This window comes from Colobus angolensis, unplaced genomic scaffold (assembly GCF_000951035.1).
Source record: "Colobus angolensis palliatus isolate OR3802 unplaced genomic scaffold, Cang.pa_1.0 Scaffold155, whole genome shotgun sequence".
NCBI classification, from domain to species: Eukaryota; Metazoa; Chordata; class Mammalia; order Primates; family Cercopithecidae; genus Colobus; species Colobus angolensis.
Window position 1 is genome coordinate 1543890 of NW_012114655.1, and position 17027 is coordinate 1560916.

General features: G+C 42.8%; 1 protein-coding gene across 1 annotated transcript in view; it reads left to right on the forward strand.

The window, feature by feature from the left end:
- The window catches only part of RAB31 (RAB31, member RAS oncogene family), a 94751-nt gene extending 81404 nt beyond the window's left edge, over window positions 1-13347 (forward strand). Inside the window, exon 7 of the mRNA XM_011936654.1 lies at window positions 12981-13347. Within this exon, the coding sequence (XP_011792044.1) occupies window positions 12981-13075 (95 nt within the window). The 3' untranslated portion in view covers window positions 13076-13347. The remainder of the gene's footprint in view (window positions 1-12980) is intronic.
- Window positions 13348-17027: the final 3680 nt, after the last annotated feature.

The window sequence follows — 17027 nt, forward strand, 5'->3', positions numbered from 1 at the left end:
CCGTTTAACTGGTTTGAGTGCATTACTTTAGACTCCAAGAACCCACAGGAGGGAGTCTTTTGTTTATGCTGGTTTGATGAAGAATTCACTGCAGATGATGAATTCTGACCTGCCTTACCTACACTATGCAGAGATATGCAAAAGAAATGTGCAAAAGAATGGCTTGGCCGGGCGCGGTGGCTCAAGCCTGTAATCCCAGCACTTTGGGAGGCCGAGACGGGCGGATCACGAGGTCAGGAGATCGAGACCATCCTGGCTAACACAGTGAAACCCCGTCTCTACTAAAAATACAAAAACTAGCCGGGCGAGGTGGCGGGCGCCTGTAGTCCCAGCTACTCCGGTGGCTGAGGCAGGAGAATGGCGTAAACCCGGGAGGCGGAGCTTGCAGTGAGCTGAGATCCGGCCACTGTACTCCAGCCTGGGCGACAGAGCGAGACTCCGCCTCAAAAAAAAAAAAAAAAAAAAATGGCTCGGAGCCTCCCCTCCCCAGCCGCTGGCCCTTTCCTTCACTGGGGTCCTCACCCCCTTCCCTTCTTACCACCTTCCCTTTCTTTCCTGCTACGATTTCATACTCTCAACAGAATAGTTTCAGACTCCTTGCCCTGAATGGCTGAACTCTAGCAGGCTAGGGCTGGAATTTCATGTGGGAAACCCCATGTCCCCACACTCCTCTCCTTTCTCCATGGTGGGCAGCGGGTACAGATGCTCTCTGGAGTTGTGTCACTCTGCGTGACATCTAAGTTTGGGCTCGAACTCATTACATTAGCCTCACATTTCCTCAGATTAAACTCATTCTCTTCTGGTGGCGTTAGGCTTTTCTGCTATGTTCAGCTGTGAAACATTTTGTTTTTCATGGTGGTTTTAACGAATGAAGCTAGATAGCTCCTGAGGACGATTGCCTTAGCACCTTCCATCCTTACACCCCGCGTATTCCGCAGAGCCCTCTCCTCCTCCCTAGCTCGCTGGCCTTGGAAGTCCCCCAGCACAGATAGCAGTGGTCAGCCAGGGGAGCCTGGTGCTTTCTGTGACCTGAACTTCAGCTTGAGGTGTCTGCACCAGCTGGGAGACTTTCTGAAGTTAAAAATCAAATAAGGACCCGAAAGAGAGGAAGCCTGAGCAGGAAGTACTATACTAATATCATTTTTTTTTTTCCTTTTTCTGAGACAGCGTCTTTCTCTGTTGCTCAGGCTGGAGTGCAGTGGTGCAATCATAGTTCACTGCACCCTCCACCTCCTGGGCTCAAGCAGTCCTCCCACCTCGGCCACCTGGGTAGCTGGGACTACAGGTGTATACCACCACATCCGGCTAAATTTTTGGATTTTTAGTAGAGTCAAGGTCTCACCATGTTGCCTAGGCTGGTCTCAAACTCCTGAGCTCAAGCAATCTTCCCCCATCGGCCTCCCAAAGTGCCAGGATTACAGGTGTGAGCCACCACACATGGCTTGTAGTAATAACTTAAAAGATATTTATCCAGTATAAATCCCTTCCTGTGTGTGACAGGGACTTTGAACAGTTTAATTCCTCAGATCCTGGTGGTCTACTTTAGGAAAAAACAAGTGCTTTGCTTAAACATGGGTAATTATGCTTTCAAAGTAATTAATTCCTGTATAAACCATCAAATACCCACATCACCTGATCTTTCATGTCACCTAAACAATTGTTTCTGTTTTATTATACTTTGGTTGTAATTGCCTTAACAAAGAAAGCTTGTAAATAAACAGTCATGGCAAAACCTCAGTCTGTCCATCTGTCTGGCTATCCATCTGTCTATCTATCCATCTATCTATCTGTCTGTTTTTCCATCTGTCCATCCGTCCATCTGTCTGTCCATCTGTCCATTTGTCTATCTGTCCATCTGCCTGTCTCTGTCCTTCTGTCCATCTGTGTGTATATCCATCTCTCTAGCTGTCCATGTGTCTATCCGTCTATCTATTCATCTGTCCACCTGTCTGTCTGTTCATCTGTCTATCTGTCCATCCATCTGTCTGTCCATCTGTCTGCCTGTCTATCTGCATGTGTAAGTACTGGTGCCCATCTTTTGCCTCTTTTCTCCTTCAGGTGATTTTCTTCAGAATGGGATTCTGTAGCATAATTACAGGTTAATTTAAAACACACTTCCAAGTGCACCTAAATATATTGCAGCAGACTTTTCATTTATTTTTCTTTTCCCTGTTCCTACTTATATTACATGTGCTCCTCCCTGAGCTTAAAATAGAACTACATATTGCTGACACCTAGGCTCCCCAAAGCAATGTTCCACAGTCAACTATGCCTGGAGAAAAGACGCAATACAAAGTTAAGGAGCTGTGAAAATAAAAGCCCTTTAAAAAGGTGTGCTTAGACAAAATTAGTTCACACTGACTCGAATGAAGAGACGTTTCTCTTTTGCATTCCCATAGTGTTCATAAACCAGAAATGAGACAACTGTGTTTTCTGAACATTGGCAAATACAGTGTCTAACTGGAGACTGCTTCCTAAATATGTTATCTTTTTAAAGACTAAAGCTACCCTGCAAAGGATTTAGGTGCTGCTCTGTTTGGGGTGGTCTGTGCACAGTTTGTCCTCCTCATATATATTGTCGTCTGACTGGTATTCCTCCAGGCACCCGTTTCTAAATCACATTTTTAGACCTACTGTATCTGCCTGCATGTGCTCATTCTCTTCCAGGCATTTCTACCCAGGGTTTGTTTCTTTTTCTTCCTTGGGTTCTTACACCCAAGGAAGAAAAGTAAAACCTTGAGGTTACTTTTGGTTTGTTCTGTCATTTTGACACTTAAACATATTCTATCTTTAAATGATACTCCAAGCGTTTAGGTGTTCTAGGGAGACTGCAAGTTCTTCGGGAGCTTGTCTTTTGTATTCCCCATAAAGCTGAGACTAGTAAATGGAATGGTGCTAAATTCGGGGTTTCGAATTTGGATCTCCATCCTCCTCTCATGATATAAAGTGAAATGTAATCACTTTTCTCTGGGAATTTAAGGTTGAAGAACAGCAGATTAGACAAGCCTACTTACTCTTGATTCGTTTATTCACAAATAGATACTGTGCTCTTTTATGGGTAGGTGCCATGCTAGACCCTGGCACAGCAAGGTGACAAAGCACAGTGACAGTGGAGAGGGGGAGACAGCTGCGGGCACAGTCAGATCGGTGTCTGGTGACTCTTGGTAATCAGTGCTGCGCAGCGAAGGAGCGGACTGTGAGAGGTTACTGTGGGGCGAGGGAGTGGCTTTAGATTGGGTGGGGAAGTCCTCCCCGAGGAAATGATTTTAAGCTGGACCTGAAAAACAAGAAAAGGCCAGTAGGCAAAGAGCTATCAGGCAGAGCAAACCGCAGGCGCCAAGTCGAGGCAGGAAAGGGCAGGAAACAGCCTGGTGCTTTTAAGGAAGAGCAGGGAGTGTGGTGGGAAGCTGTGGTTAGAGACTCAGTAGGTCCTTGCCACGGGGGTGAGGGTGATATTCTGAAACAATTGGAAGCCCCTCAAGCTTTTTTTTTTTGAGACGGAGTCTGGCTCTGTCGCCCAGGCTGGAGTGCAGTGGCCGGATCTCAGCTCACTGCAAGCTCCGCCTCCCGGGTTCCCACCATTCTCCTGCCTCAGCCTCCCGAGTAGCTGGGACTACAGCGCCGCCACCTCGCCTGGCTAGTTTTTTGCATTTTTAGTAGAGACGGGGGTTTCACCGTGTTAGCCAGGATGGTCTCGATCTCCTGACCTCGTGATCCGCCCGTCTCGGCCTCCCAAAGTGCTGGGATTACAGGCGTGAGCCACCGCGCCCGGCCAAGCCCCTCGAGCTTTTAAAGCAGTAGTGCAGTGTCCAATTTACATTTACAAAAAAAGATCACACTTAGAAGGAGGAAGGTCTCTGCATGTGTCAATCAGTTGGCGTGCGATTGTAATAATCCAGGAGAGAAGTGGCTTGGACGAGGGTGGAGGAAGTAGAGCTGGGTTTCAGAAATCTTCTGGAAGAAGAACCAGTAACACTGGAAGGAGATGGGGAATGAGGAAGACGGCATTACCAAGAATCATCCCCGGGTTCTGTTTCCCGGAATGAGGAGGATTGGCATAGGAACAAGTCAAGTGCTCTGGGCCGGATTTGGTTATGAGCCTAGCATATAGGATTCTGGATTGTGGGGAACCCAAGTTTTGGTTTGTAGATTATTATTATTTTTTTTATTTCTAGAGATGAGGTCACGCTGTATTGTCCAGGCTGGTCTTGAACTCCTAGGCTCAAGTGATCCTCCCGCCTTGGCCTCCCAAAGTGTTGGGATTACAGGTGTGCGCCACCATGCCCATCTGGTTTGTGGATTTTAATTACTCTACTCAAATATCTTTTAAAAAGTATTTTAACTTTTCCTGAGGGCAAAGAGAGGTGGAGCTGCAGTCTCAGCAGAAAAATGTCTGGATTGAGGTGGGATCCAGCGAAATAGCTATGCTTTTGCTCTCGTTAATTTAAATGTTGACTATGGCAGAGAAAGCAGGACTTTCTCCTGAAAATTATACTTAGAGACACTAGAGACATTAGACTAGGTTTTATATTTGTTGTTAGTTTGAGAGCAAAGTGAGAAACATTTGTTTTACTAAGGTGAATATATGAGCATGGTGGTGTGCACCTATAGTCCCAGATACTCTGGAGACTGAGGCAGGAGGATCACTTGGGCCCAGGAGTTTGAGGCTGCAGTGAGCTATGGTTGCATCACTGCCCTCCAGCCTAGGCAACAGAACGAGATCCTATCTCTAAAATAAATAAATAAGGTAAATATATTTAGAGGCACAAGCATATTGGCTTGGAAAATTGGAATAGGGTGTTAATATGAAAGACAACAAGTTAAGACTTGTGGGTAGTGATCATGTCTTGTTCTGGAATCATTTGTTCACAGAGTGTTGTGCTATAGGCGCCTTTGGTTAGTCGCAGGTTTAAAAAATTTTAAAGCAAAGCAAAAGGTTTGCAGATTTTATAATAGTAGAGCCAGCTGTCAGGTGAAGGCAAGTTTAGCAGTTAAGGAACAAGGAAATGACAAAGACAAAGTTCATCCACTTTCTTACCCCCGAAAACATTAATTTACCAAATGCAATCCACTTAAGAAAGTGGACAAACTTTCCTACCCCAAAAAAGTTGAGTTAGTGAATGTGAAATAATGTCATTTCAGCATATGGGCAAGTTGGGTCTTCAAAAGACATGTCTTTTATTCCAGCAATTCTAAAGAAGTTGGTCAGGTGTGCAAACATAGTAACAAGATTTAACACGTGTGGAGCTCTGATTCTGTGCTTTTGTTGCCATTGCTGAAATATATACTAGCTCATCAATGCACCCCTTGATCCTCTGGAGTAGGCACTGTTATCACCCCTATTTTACAGATGAGGAAATTGAGGCCTGGAGAGGCTTGTAACTTTCTCCAGGGTACACAGCTAATAAGTGAGAGACAGGCAGGCAGGCTCCGGGGCACATGCTCTTAGCTTGTCTATATCGTGTCTCATTGCACAGCCTGGTTTATTGTAACATTATTCATGATAGCAGAAAACAGGAAATTACTGAACTGTCCAAAAGTTAGGAAATAGTTTTTAAGAAATCATGGTACACCGATATAAATAGGTAATTCAAAAGGATGACATAAATCTTTGCTGACATAAAAAGATAAATCATTGAATGTGAAATGGAAGTTACAGAGCAGTTCATATAATATCCTGATTTCATGTATTTCATATTTCATCATATATTTTAATATCATATTTAATATATTTCATAATATATTTCAGTATATCATATATAGTGATAAATAATATATTATTCCAAGAATATATCCTTCTTGGAAGGATACATATCAGAATGTTAACAGTGGTTGTTTCATGATGGTCAGATTCCAGGGAACTTAAAAAACACTTTATTATGTAAAATTTCAAACATATACACAAGTACACTGAATAATATAGGGAGCCATTGTTTACTCAAAACGAAACTTGTGTCATCTCTATCCCATCCTGTGCTCACCACCTGTATTATTCTGAAGAGAATCTCAGACATCTAATTTAATCTGTAAATATTTTGTCCATAGTTTTTTTAAACAATGACAACTATGTTATCATATGAATAACCAGAATACTGTTATATTAATTGCTATCACAAATAAACAGTGGTCAAATTTCCAAAAAGTTCATAGTTGTCATAAATGGTTTCTTTGTTTGCATGTTACCATTTGTTTACATCAGAATGGAAATTATCTCCACATGCTGGGATTAGTTGGTGTGTCTTTTAGGCCTCTCTTAAGCAATAGCTTTCCTTTCCATCTTTCTTTTTTTCCCCTTATGCAATTTGTTTATCCAAGAAATTAGATCAGTTTTCCTGCAGAGTTTAATACAGTATGGATTTTGCTGAGTTCCTTTTTTTTTTCCTAAGTAGTATTCCATTGCATGCATAAACCACAATTTGTTAATCTATTCACCTAATATTTGGATTATTTTCAGTTTTGGGTGATAACCCGTAAGGGTGCTATGAGCATTCATGTACAAGTCTTTGTGTACGTAAATATCAAGGAATGGAATGGCTGGCTTATCTGGTAGGTGTGTGTTTAACTTTCTAAGATTAGAATGCCAAACTGTGTTCCAAGTGGTTTCACTACAATATATTACCACCACCAAGGTGTGGGAGTTCCAGTTGCCCCAAGTCCTTGTCAACACTTAGTACTGTCTGTTTGTAAAATGTTAACCATTCAAAAGGAAGTACAGCGGTATCTCATTGTGATTTTTGTTTGCATTTTCCTAATGACTAGTAATGGTGAGTGTCTTCATGAGCTTGTTTTCAATTTGTATAACTTAATGAAGAGCCTGTTCAAATTTTAACCATTTTATATTGGTTTGTTTGTCTTCTTATTGTTGAGTTCTAAAGATTACTTATAAAGATTACTTATATATTTTGGATACATATTTTTTATCAGATATTTGTTTTTCAATTATTTTCTCCCAGGCTGTGGCTTGTCTTCATTTTCTTGACAGTGTTGTTTGGAGAAAAGAGGTTTTTAATTATTGATGAAGTGTAGTTTGTCAGATTTTTCCCTCTTGATTTGTGCTTTTTGTGTCTTATAATTTCTAAATGTTAAAATAACAAAATTAAAGGGATACATCCATATAATGCAATATTATAAGGGATAAAAAGAAAATGAGCTATCAAACCATAAAAAATGTGGAAGAACCTTAAATGTGTATTGCTGAGTGAAAGGAGCCAATCTGAAAAGGCTACACACTGTATGATTCCAACTACATGACACTCTGCCAACTACATGACACTCTGCCAGAGGAGACAAAATTGTGGAGTCAATGAAAAGATCAGTGGTTACTGTAGGTTGTTGGGGGAGCGATGAATTGGTGGGTCACAGGATTTTTAGGGCAGTGAAACTGTTCTGTCTGATACTATAATGGAGGATACATACTATTATACGTTTATCAAAACCCATAAAACATACAGTGCCAAAAGTGAACCCTCCTGTGAACTATAGACTATCCTTGTGAGTAATGTCTTCAGCAAATATTGGTTCATCAGTTGTTACAAATGTTCCACTAAAGCAAGATATTAAAAATGGGAGAAATTGGAGATGAGGAGAGGAAGGTATATACCAACTCTATTTTTCACTCAATTTTTTTCCGTAAACCAAAAACTGCTTAAAAAATAAATAAAGTCTATCAATTAAAAAAAAGAAAGGGAAAGGTGCCTTTGAGTGGTAGGGAAGCCTAATGTTTTTTTTAAGGTTTTCTTTTTTTTGTTTGACTTTAAGTTCTGGGATACATGTGCAGAACATGCAAGTTTGTTACATAAGGTATACATATGCCATGGTGGTTTGCTGCACATATCAAGCCGTCATCTAGGTGTTAAGCCCTGCATGCATTAGGTATGAGTCCTAATGCTCTCCCTCCCCTTGCATCCCATCCCCTGACAGGCCCTGGCATGTGATGTTCCCCTCCCTGTGTCCATGAGTTCTCATTGTTTAACTCCCACTTATGAGTGAGAACACGTGGTGTTTGGTTTTCTGTTCCTGTGTTAGTTTGCTGAGATGAGGGAGGAAGCCTAATGATTTTAAAGTAGCTTACATCCCTCTGTGTTGGACACCTCGGCATTTTGGACCAATTGTGACCTCCCTGATTTCCCTCGTGTAGGTGCATCACCGCTTCTTTACCTCCCCAGACTTTTAACTTCAGGGTTTTTGGTCTCTGTCTCGACTCTCCCGCCTCCAGGCAGTTGTCACCTCCTGCCAAGCATCTTCCACAGTTTCCCTTTCCATCTGTGCTTCCTGTTTCCCCGCTCACTTAATCCCTGACCTGGGCTTTCCAGGCCTGACCCAATGAGCTTCTCACCTGAGAATCCATTCCAGTCCTTTATAGCATGTAGCACATTCCTCTTTATCCTAATATTCAGGGCCTTCTAGTAATCCTAATATTGTCTTCTTTATGACAGCAGAAGGACAGTGATAGGGAATAACTTCAAACAGCATGTGTGTGTCCCCCAGTTCTGCATTCTGAGGACGATGTTCCATGATCGTGAGTCCTTGCTGTGTTCCAGAGACCCCCTCTCTACATGGCTAGAGGCTAGAGGTCATTATCAAGAGTGAATACTGCCAAGGCCTAGCAAACTTGGTCAAGTTACTCATCTGGATGATTCAGAAAATCAGATCAAGAAATAGATGTTACACAGCAACTGCCAGCATTGCTAACACCAAACAAAAGATAGCCAAGCCTAGTAAATACTGGAACTGGAGTGAAAGGAGAGAAGAATTGCATACAGCGGAATTGTTAGGGGGGAATCAGCGCTCACGCAGGAAATGGCTGGTCTACCACAGCACACGGGGAAAGGGAACAGCCCCAGCTAAGCTGGCTGTTTTATTTTCGTTGTGTGTAAATGCATTACAGACCAGTTCAGAGCCAGGATAAAACTTACAGGCTAGGAATTTGTTTTCACATACTGTGTTCCTGTGGAATCATTTCTAAAACCTGCTTTTCCTCTAGACTGTCAACTCTCAGGAAAACTGAACTTCAAAAAAAAAATATTTTAAACTTCCCCTAGACAGCATCTTACAGAATCCAAACCCTATTAAAATAAACACTCTGGCCTCAGATTTATGCTCAAGGACAACTTGTCCTGGAGGCTGAGTACTCAGAGCACATTTTGTAAGAGTGGAAACCTGCAGGCGAGGCTCAGAGCCTGTTCAGATGTTTGTGTATATATTTTTGTCCCGCTCTGTGCCCGTGTAAATAATACCGATTCAACAGTGTTCCAAGGTGATTGCCTTGGTACAGAATGCCATGGCCATTTTCCAAAACCATGTCTTTGTGTGAGTGCCTTGAACCTTCCGGTAAGTTCTGAATACCTTAGGCCCTAAGATTGGGATTTGCGTTCAGGGTTTGCGTGCTGGTTTCACTTGCTGGTTTCCTGGTGCAGGCTCCCTTCTCCTTTTGAAGGTGCCGGCCTCATTGTTAGGATCTGGCTTCCCTCTGTCTCTGCGTGGAAGCATTTCCTTCTGCCTGTGTTTGAGGTTGGCATGTGTGTGACTCATCCCAGGCTGGGAGTTTTGTAGATGAGCAGCATGGGTCCCGGTCCGCTGACTGAACCCTGAGAATCGACGGTGACCATGAGTCACACGGCATTTCTCCCCACCATGCAAAACCCATGAGCCATGCACAGAAGCCCTCGACTGCTGGGGACTCCCTCCAGCTTCATTGCTTCCTCTGCTTTTAGTGACGGCCGTGTGTGTTCCTTTCCCACATTCCCTCTATAAGTGAGGAAGGCTTGGAGGTTTTAAATAACCGGTCTGAGTTCAGTGAACTGGAATGCTGATTCTCTCACATCGCAACACTCTTTCTACCAAAGGAGAAAAATGAAGTCTGAGAAATATTTTACTCTAATAAGTGAAATTTTGAATATTCTGAAGATAAAGGAACCTGGCACTCCTACGAAGCCAGGTTCAACAGCTGATTCAGGAGTGCTGCTAAGAGTTCAAAACATGTGGGAGGGGAGTCTCCTTGAGACACAGCCAGGCCTTCCTCAATTTTGCATTCTATGCATCAGTGCTCATTGTTGACTGGGGAGAGAAGTGAGAGGCAGCAAAGAGGAAGGAGGTGGCAGAAAGCGAGGAAAGGTGTGGACAGACCGTCCTGGCATCCTACTTTGCTATCTGTACGCTCTTTGTTTCTAGATTTTCACTATACTTTTCTCATTTTAATAACTGTCTTACATATAAATTTTTTCTTTAATTTGTATACTTTCCAAAGCAAAAAACATATGAAAACAAGACATGAGGGAAGTAAAGTCGTGGAGGGCTAAAACACTAATGCTGTTGTGCTAACGTTAGAGTTAGGATAAGGACACCACAGAGTTGATGTTGGCATAGGATGTTGATTTTGATACTGTAAAAAAATGCTAAAATGTCAACTCCTTTTACTGATAAGTAAACAGCTCTTGGCTCTTGGCTAACTAGGGCAACAGCTGTACCCATGAGAATTATAGTACTGTCCAAAAATATTTCAGGTGCAAAAGCAAAAGTCCTCCTTGGTGTGTAACACACTCAGGAGGCTCCTGAAATATTACTAACTTCAATAATGATGTAACTTGACACTGTCACCCCTTTCTCTTCAGGAGTAAGTGACTGTTTATTGGCAAGATCTGACTTGGCTAGATCTTTAGAGAGTACTGGTAGTCACTGGAGACTTCCTTCTCTATTTATCACTTAAGGTTGACCAAGTAGAAGAGGCATTTTGTTTACTCCCTTTTAATTGTGGTAAGTTTAAAAGAGTAGCTTGTCCAGAAAAGGAAAACTCATACTTATGGTCTCCTTTGCTCCTGGATTAGGACTGAAGTGTTTTGGGGATGGCCTGCAAAAGCTCTGTAGATCTCTGTTGGCTACACAAAATGGCAAAAGCCACAGCTGCAGAAATTGTTGCAGACTTTTCATTTGCTTCATCGTCAAATGAAGATCTCTACTATCACTTTTGAGTTTGGAGTTAAATGCTGGTGGACTTAATCTTTATGCTTAATTAAGCTTTGGTGACTGTCCATACCATCTGATCTATGCAGTGTATTATTACCTTTGAAATCAACTCTTTATGTCCCTTGTGGAAATGCACCTCTTCTGGGGTGTTTTTGGCTCTCTATATGGTCATTAGGTAACATCCACTTGCATTAAGACTTTTTCAGGGCTCAGGCCGGGCGCGGTGGCTCAAGCCTGTAATCCCAGCACTTTGGGAGGCCGAGACGGGTGGATCACGAGGTCAGGAGGTCGAGACCATCCTGGTCTACACGGTGAAACCCCGTCTCTACTAAAAATACAAAAAACTAGCCGGGCGAGATGGCGGGCGCCTGTAGTCCCAGCTACTCGGGAGGCTGAGGCAGGAGAATGGCGTGAACCCGGGAGGCGGAGCTTGTAGTGAGCCGAGATCGCGCCACTGCACTCCAGCCCGGGCGACAGAGCGGGGCTCCCGTGTCTCAAAAAAAAAAAAAAAAAAGACTTTTTCAGGGCTCAACACATGGTCAGTATTCCGTGCTTTCAGTGTGTGTTCAGATTCTCCTCTTACTGGTTTTCTTAGACTGTACGTTCTCTAAGCAAATGCCCATGTGTGATTTTTAAGATGTGCTGGGGAAAAATAAATCAATAGCATAACCAAAAAAAAAAAGGACTTAAAAATAGTCCCAGCTACTCAGAAGGTTGAGGTGGGAGGATCCCTTTAGCCCAGGAATTTCAGGTTGCAGTAAGCCATAATCAAGCCACTGCACTTCAGCCTGGGTAACAGAGTGAGGCCCTGTCTCAAGAATAAAACAGAATCCTCAGTTTAGAGCTAGTGTTTCAGGCCTTTTTCAAGGGGGTTAGAAAAGTAGCAGAGAGAGCTAATGTGGTTTAATGGGAAGAGCACAGGCCTTGGGATCCATGAGGAAATCAAGGTGTAGATTATAATCAAAGCACCAGCTCTACTACTGCCTATTATTGATGGAACCTTCAGCAAAGTGCTCAAGTTCTTGAGTCACAGTGAAATGGTGATAATAACGACCATTGCATCAAATTCACAGGGCGAGGTGAGGATGGTGTTTGTGAAAATCTTTGAAAACTGGGAGCTACTAAGGTTATTTCCAGATTGCATTGCCTTTTTTCAGAAAACAACTTTATTGAGATAAAATTCACATACCATACATTTCACCCATTTCAAGTGTACAATGTGGTGGTGTTTGGTATATTCACAGATCCATACAGCCATCAGCACAGTCAATTTTAGAAAATCACCTCATAAAGAAAGCCATACCCTTTAGCTATCATCTCCCTGGCCCCTTCCATTGCCTGATTTAATTTTTATTTTGTGTTTATTTATAGAGACTCTCTGATAATTTTTAAAATTAAGTTAAGTAAAAATAAGATTACTTGTGGATGACATTAAAATGCTGTTTCCTATGAAAAGTGTCTCTGTAGGGCTTTCCAGTTAATGATCTAAATGCCTTGGTGGGATGAGGGATGATGAGCTGAGTGTTAGTAAATGACATTGCTAGGAAGATTACAGTTCAAATCCATTTCTATTTTGAGAAGCAGAAAAGATGGATGAGTACTCACTGTTACTGTTGAAGTCACGGTACCATGAAAGCTGCTCATTAAATCAGGACGGGTCTGTGGGAAGGCAGGGAGGGAAGAGTGCGCTGATGAGCGGAGGCTGGGTGGGAACTGCCCCCAGGAGTGGATCTTCCTAGCCCAGGAAATCCACACCATCGGGAAACTGCTGGACTGTTCCTCACCTGAACTTCCTAAGCCTGTGAATTGGGCTTTATGCAGCAGAACTAGGGAGGAAAGGATAGGAAGAAGGAAGGGAGGGAGGAAAGGAAGGAAGGAGAAAGGAGCCCTTCCAGGAGCACCTCTATTTTCTGCAGAGCCCAAACATTAAGCAGGAGTGTTGAAGCAGGGTGAAAATCTGTGTGTGCAGTGTTGGCTGTGGGAAAGGGAACTCACCGTTGGCCTCCTTTTTGTTCTAGGCCGCCAGATCCCACCCTTGGACCCCCATGAAAATGGAAACAGTGGGATCAAACTTGTGAAGCCAACTAGTCAAGCCAGCCGCCGGTGCTGTTGACCCAAGGGCCGTGGTCCGTGGTCCGTGGTACTTGAAGAAGCCAGAGCCCACATCCTGTGCGCTGCTGAAGGACCCTATGCTCGGTGGCCTGGCACCTCACTTTGAGAAGAGTGAGCACACTGGCTTTGCATCCTGGAAGACCTGCAGGGGGAGGGGCAGGAAATGTTCCTGAAAATGATTTTAGAAAACCCTGGGAAAAGCCACCACACCACCACAAAATGGCCTTTAGTGTATGAAATGCACACAGAAGGGAAGTAGTTGCGTTTTTGCTACAAAAAAAAAAAAAAGAAAAGAAAACCTTTAAAACTTCTTGGATGTACAAAAGTCTTACTGCCTTATTATGTGTGTGGGATTCTAAAGTGGTGTTCCACTCAGATTTCCCGTGCTACCTATCCAAATTCCAGTAACTACTTCAATGTCATTGCCTTTGTTACCTAACCAACCTTCACTGAAAGGCAAATTTAATTCAGGAGGTTAGATTTTAGCTAGCTTTGGAAGCAAGCCTTTATTTATTACTTTTCAGAAGGAAATCAGAGAAGTGTCAGTAGAGCGTCACTCAGACTGAGACTTGAGCTATTACAGAAGCCAGGAAAAGTGAATTAGAAACTGTTGTCTACATCACTTTGAATTGGTGAACATTTTTCTAAGTTATGGTCATATATACCCAAACAAACCAAATCAAACTAAATTATTGTATATAATTTTGGGATCAGGTGGCCTAGTTTGAAAGAGTGATTTAAGTAATTACCATGTAAGTGGTGAGAGATGCACGTTATTCAAGAGACCATCTGACATGCATCTCCTCCGCAGGAATACATTCCTCCTCTCTTAGAGAAGTTTAATGCACATAGTATTACTTTACTAAGAGAATATCTCTTGATGTCATATCTAGGGGAAGAGAATTAACTGGAATTAAATTTAATGTTTAAATCTAAATCATTGGGCAAACTTCTAATAATAGCAATTAATAATACGTTACAGGAAAGCCAGCCAGAGGAAGTATCAGCACTTTAAAATTCTAGACCCAAAAAAACTACAAAATCAGAAAAAGTATTTTTATGATTCTAGCTTGAGGAGAAGGGTTTTAGGGCTAACCAGAGGTCCGACCCTGGAATGTTAAGGAACTGAGACTGAGCTTCGATGAAAACCTTCCTTTTCAGATTCCCTCTCTGCTCAATTAATTAAAGATGTTTGAATCCAAAGGAAGTAAAGGACAAAAAAGTGTGGAAAGGAAGAGAACTGATTCCTATTGAAAATTCAAATTCTGTTACCATTCTAACGTTCATAAAAAGTTGGGATCTAGAAGCAGTTGATTTCCTGCCAGGGCTTATATTAGGGGGTGATTTTTTTTTTTTTTTTTTTTTTTTTGAGGCAGAGTCTCGCTCTGTCGCCCGGACTGGAGTGCAGTGGCCGAATCTCAGCTCACTGCAAGCTCCGCCTCCCGGGTTTACGCCATTCTCCTGCCTCAGCCTCCAGAGTAGCTGGGACTACAGGCGCCCGCCACCTCGCCCGGCTAGTTTTTGTATTTTTAGTAGAGACGGGGTTTCACCGTGTTAGCCAGGATGGTGTCGATCTCCTGACCTCGTGATCCGCCCGTCTCGGCCTCCCAAAGTGCTGGGATTACAGGCTTGAGCCCCCGCGCCCGGCCTGTAGTGGGTGATTCTTAAAGGACATTAGGATCGGTGCTCAGAAATGGTTAATCATGCTGTGTGCTAACCAGGGCCAGCTGGTACCTTCTTTACCATGAGCATTCGAGGGACAGCTAACCTTTATCGACAATCTATATTGTGAAAGTCGGGAAAGAGATCGTGAGCTGCTTGAATTAAAGACCTGGCACTTCAGTTACTCAGCACGCCTCCACGTCACTCAACTTAAGAGAGTTCATTGACAGTGTTAGGATGTGAAGGCTGGAAAACATTTATTTTGCTTCAAGAGTTCCATTTGGCTCTCCCAAATAGGTACCTCAAAAACTGTTAGCAAGTGGCATTTGGATGTCTTGGCAAGACCTTTTGCAGGGATTTTTAGGGTTTTTTCCACCTTGTCCACATTACTGGTTGGCATGATTGTGCTTGCAGGCCAAGAAATGATCATACCCTTGCCAAAGGTAAAAAAAAAAAAATCAAGTTGAAAATTGAAGTGACCTCTTTCCAGCTGACATGCAGGCTTATTTTGTAACCTTTCCTCATCCAGTTTTCCCTGAGAACCTGGGTTTATCTCTTGACAGCTGTTCAGGTTTTCAGCTGAGGGGTAAGTATCCTAGCTGAGAGTTTTGCATCTTTGGGCTGGGTTTGCAGTGGTTGTGTTTTGCATAAAATGTCTAGTCTTAGCCACACATAGTGAGCTACCCACTAATGAGCCCATGGTTTTATTTCAAAAGCACGAGGATGTGAAACCACTCTGTTACCTTTCTGTATTGCCTTAGCTATTCAAGCCAGTCAGAGGACAATATATATATTCTCATCAGCACTCAGTGAAGAGAGTAGATCACACTTGGGCACATTGGGATTCACATAAACATTGTATCTTCTCTGTGGATGCTGAGGCCTTGTCTACAATGAGACTTTACAGCCTTCCTTTGTTTTGGCTCAGAATTACTTCCTGGCTGTCTAATAATTGAACCATAACCACATAATATTATGTAAAGGCCTGGAAATTACTGTTGCTAAAAAAAAGTCATGTAGTTTCATGTGATGTAGCATCCTTGGCATCGTTTTCCAAAATTTGTTCCTTCTCCCTTTTATTTTTTTCTTTCATGTGTGGCATGAGTGTGTACCTGTGTAAATAGGATTGTATATGTGTTACTGCGACATATAATCCATTTCACTGGCTGAGTTTGGCCCCTAGCCGTGTGTTAATATAAGGTAGACATGGCTTCTCAGAGGGATGGCTTCCCAGTGGAAATCTCTGAGAATGGCAGTGGAGTTGTGCAAGCATTTTACATCGCCACATAATTGACTTGCCATTTTATGGTTAAAAATGGCACATTAGGCTGTTGAATATGACGTTACCTTGCAGACCAAAAGGTTGAAGGCCCGAAACTAACTTTTAGCTAACAATAAGGGCTGTGCCCCTGTGGAAACTGAGTTCATTTTCTGAGAAAGGTTTGGATGACTGAAACATTTCCTCTACAGTCAAGGACCTTGACATGTGATGGCTGAAACTGAGCTTTTTTGCGTGGGCTCCGGTTCTCACTGTTCTGCAGTGCTCATGGCAAGTTGAATGGTGAGCTAGCTTATAAACTAAAGGGCTCTGAGCTGTATTCAGACCGATTGGGTATCTAGCTTACTGTTTTAACATCGTTTCGAAACCAGACCCCATAATCCGATGGCGCTGCCCTGTTGTGCAAACTGCTCGCTTTTCTCGTTTTTGTAAAGAGCTTCTGCCTGGGCTGGACCCAGCTCTTGCACATACAAGACACCGCTGCAGTCAGCTAGGACCTTTCCACCATGTATTCTGTTCTGTAGTAAAGCATTTCCATCAGCAATGCCCAATTGTATCTGTTATTTTTGGTTTAACACACACTGATTCATACTAATAAATATTTTAAGTTGTATCAAGTTTGTCTTTTTCTTATTACAATGTTCAGTAGAATCATGTTTTAAAAATCAGTTAACTCGAACAGAGAATGATGATTCCCCAGGGAAATGTGTGCACCTGTACATATGCAGGTATGCATAAGGATGTTCCCTGAACCACTGTTTGCAATAGCAAAATGTTGCCTTCCACTAAGGAAATGGAAAAATGAAATGCGGCCCAGCCACATGATGAAAGCTACCAGGTAATGAAAATGAACTCACTATCAGGCATCAACGTGGATCTCAAAAACAGAATTTGGAGTGCAGGCTGCCGTCCTGCACACCCCCAAGAGAGCCATCATAGTGGCCTGTATGAATGCAACCCTCAGGAAGTGTGCAGTGCACAGCCTGGGCAACCAACCTGTGGCCCTGGCTGA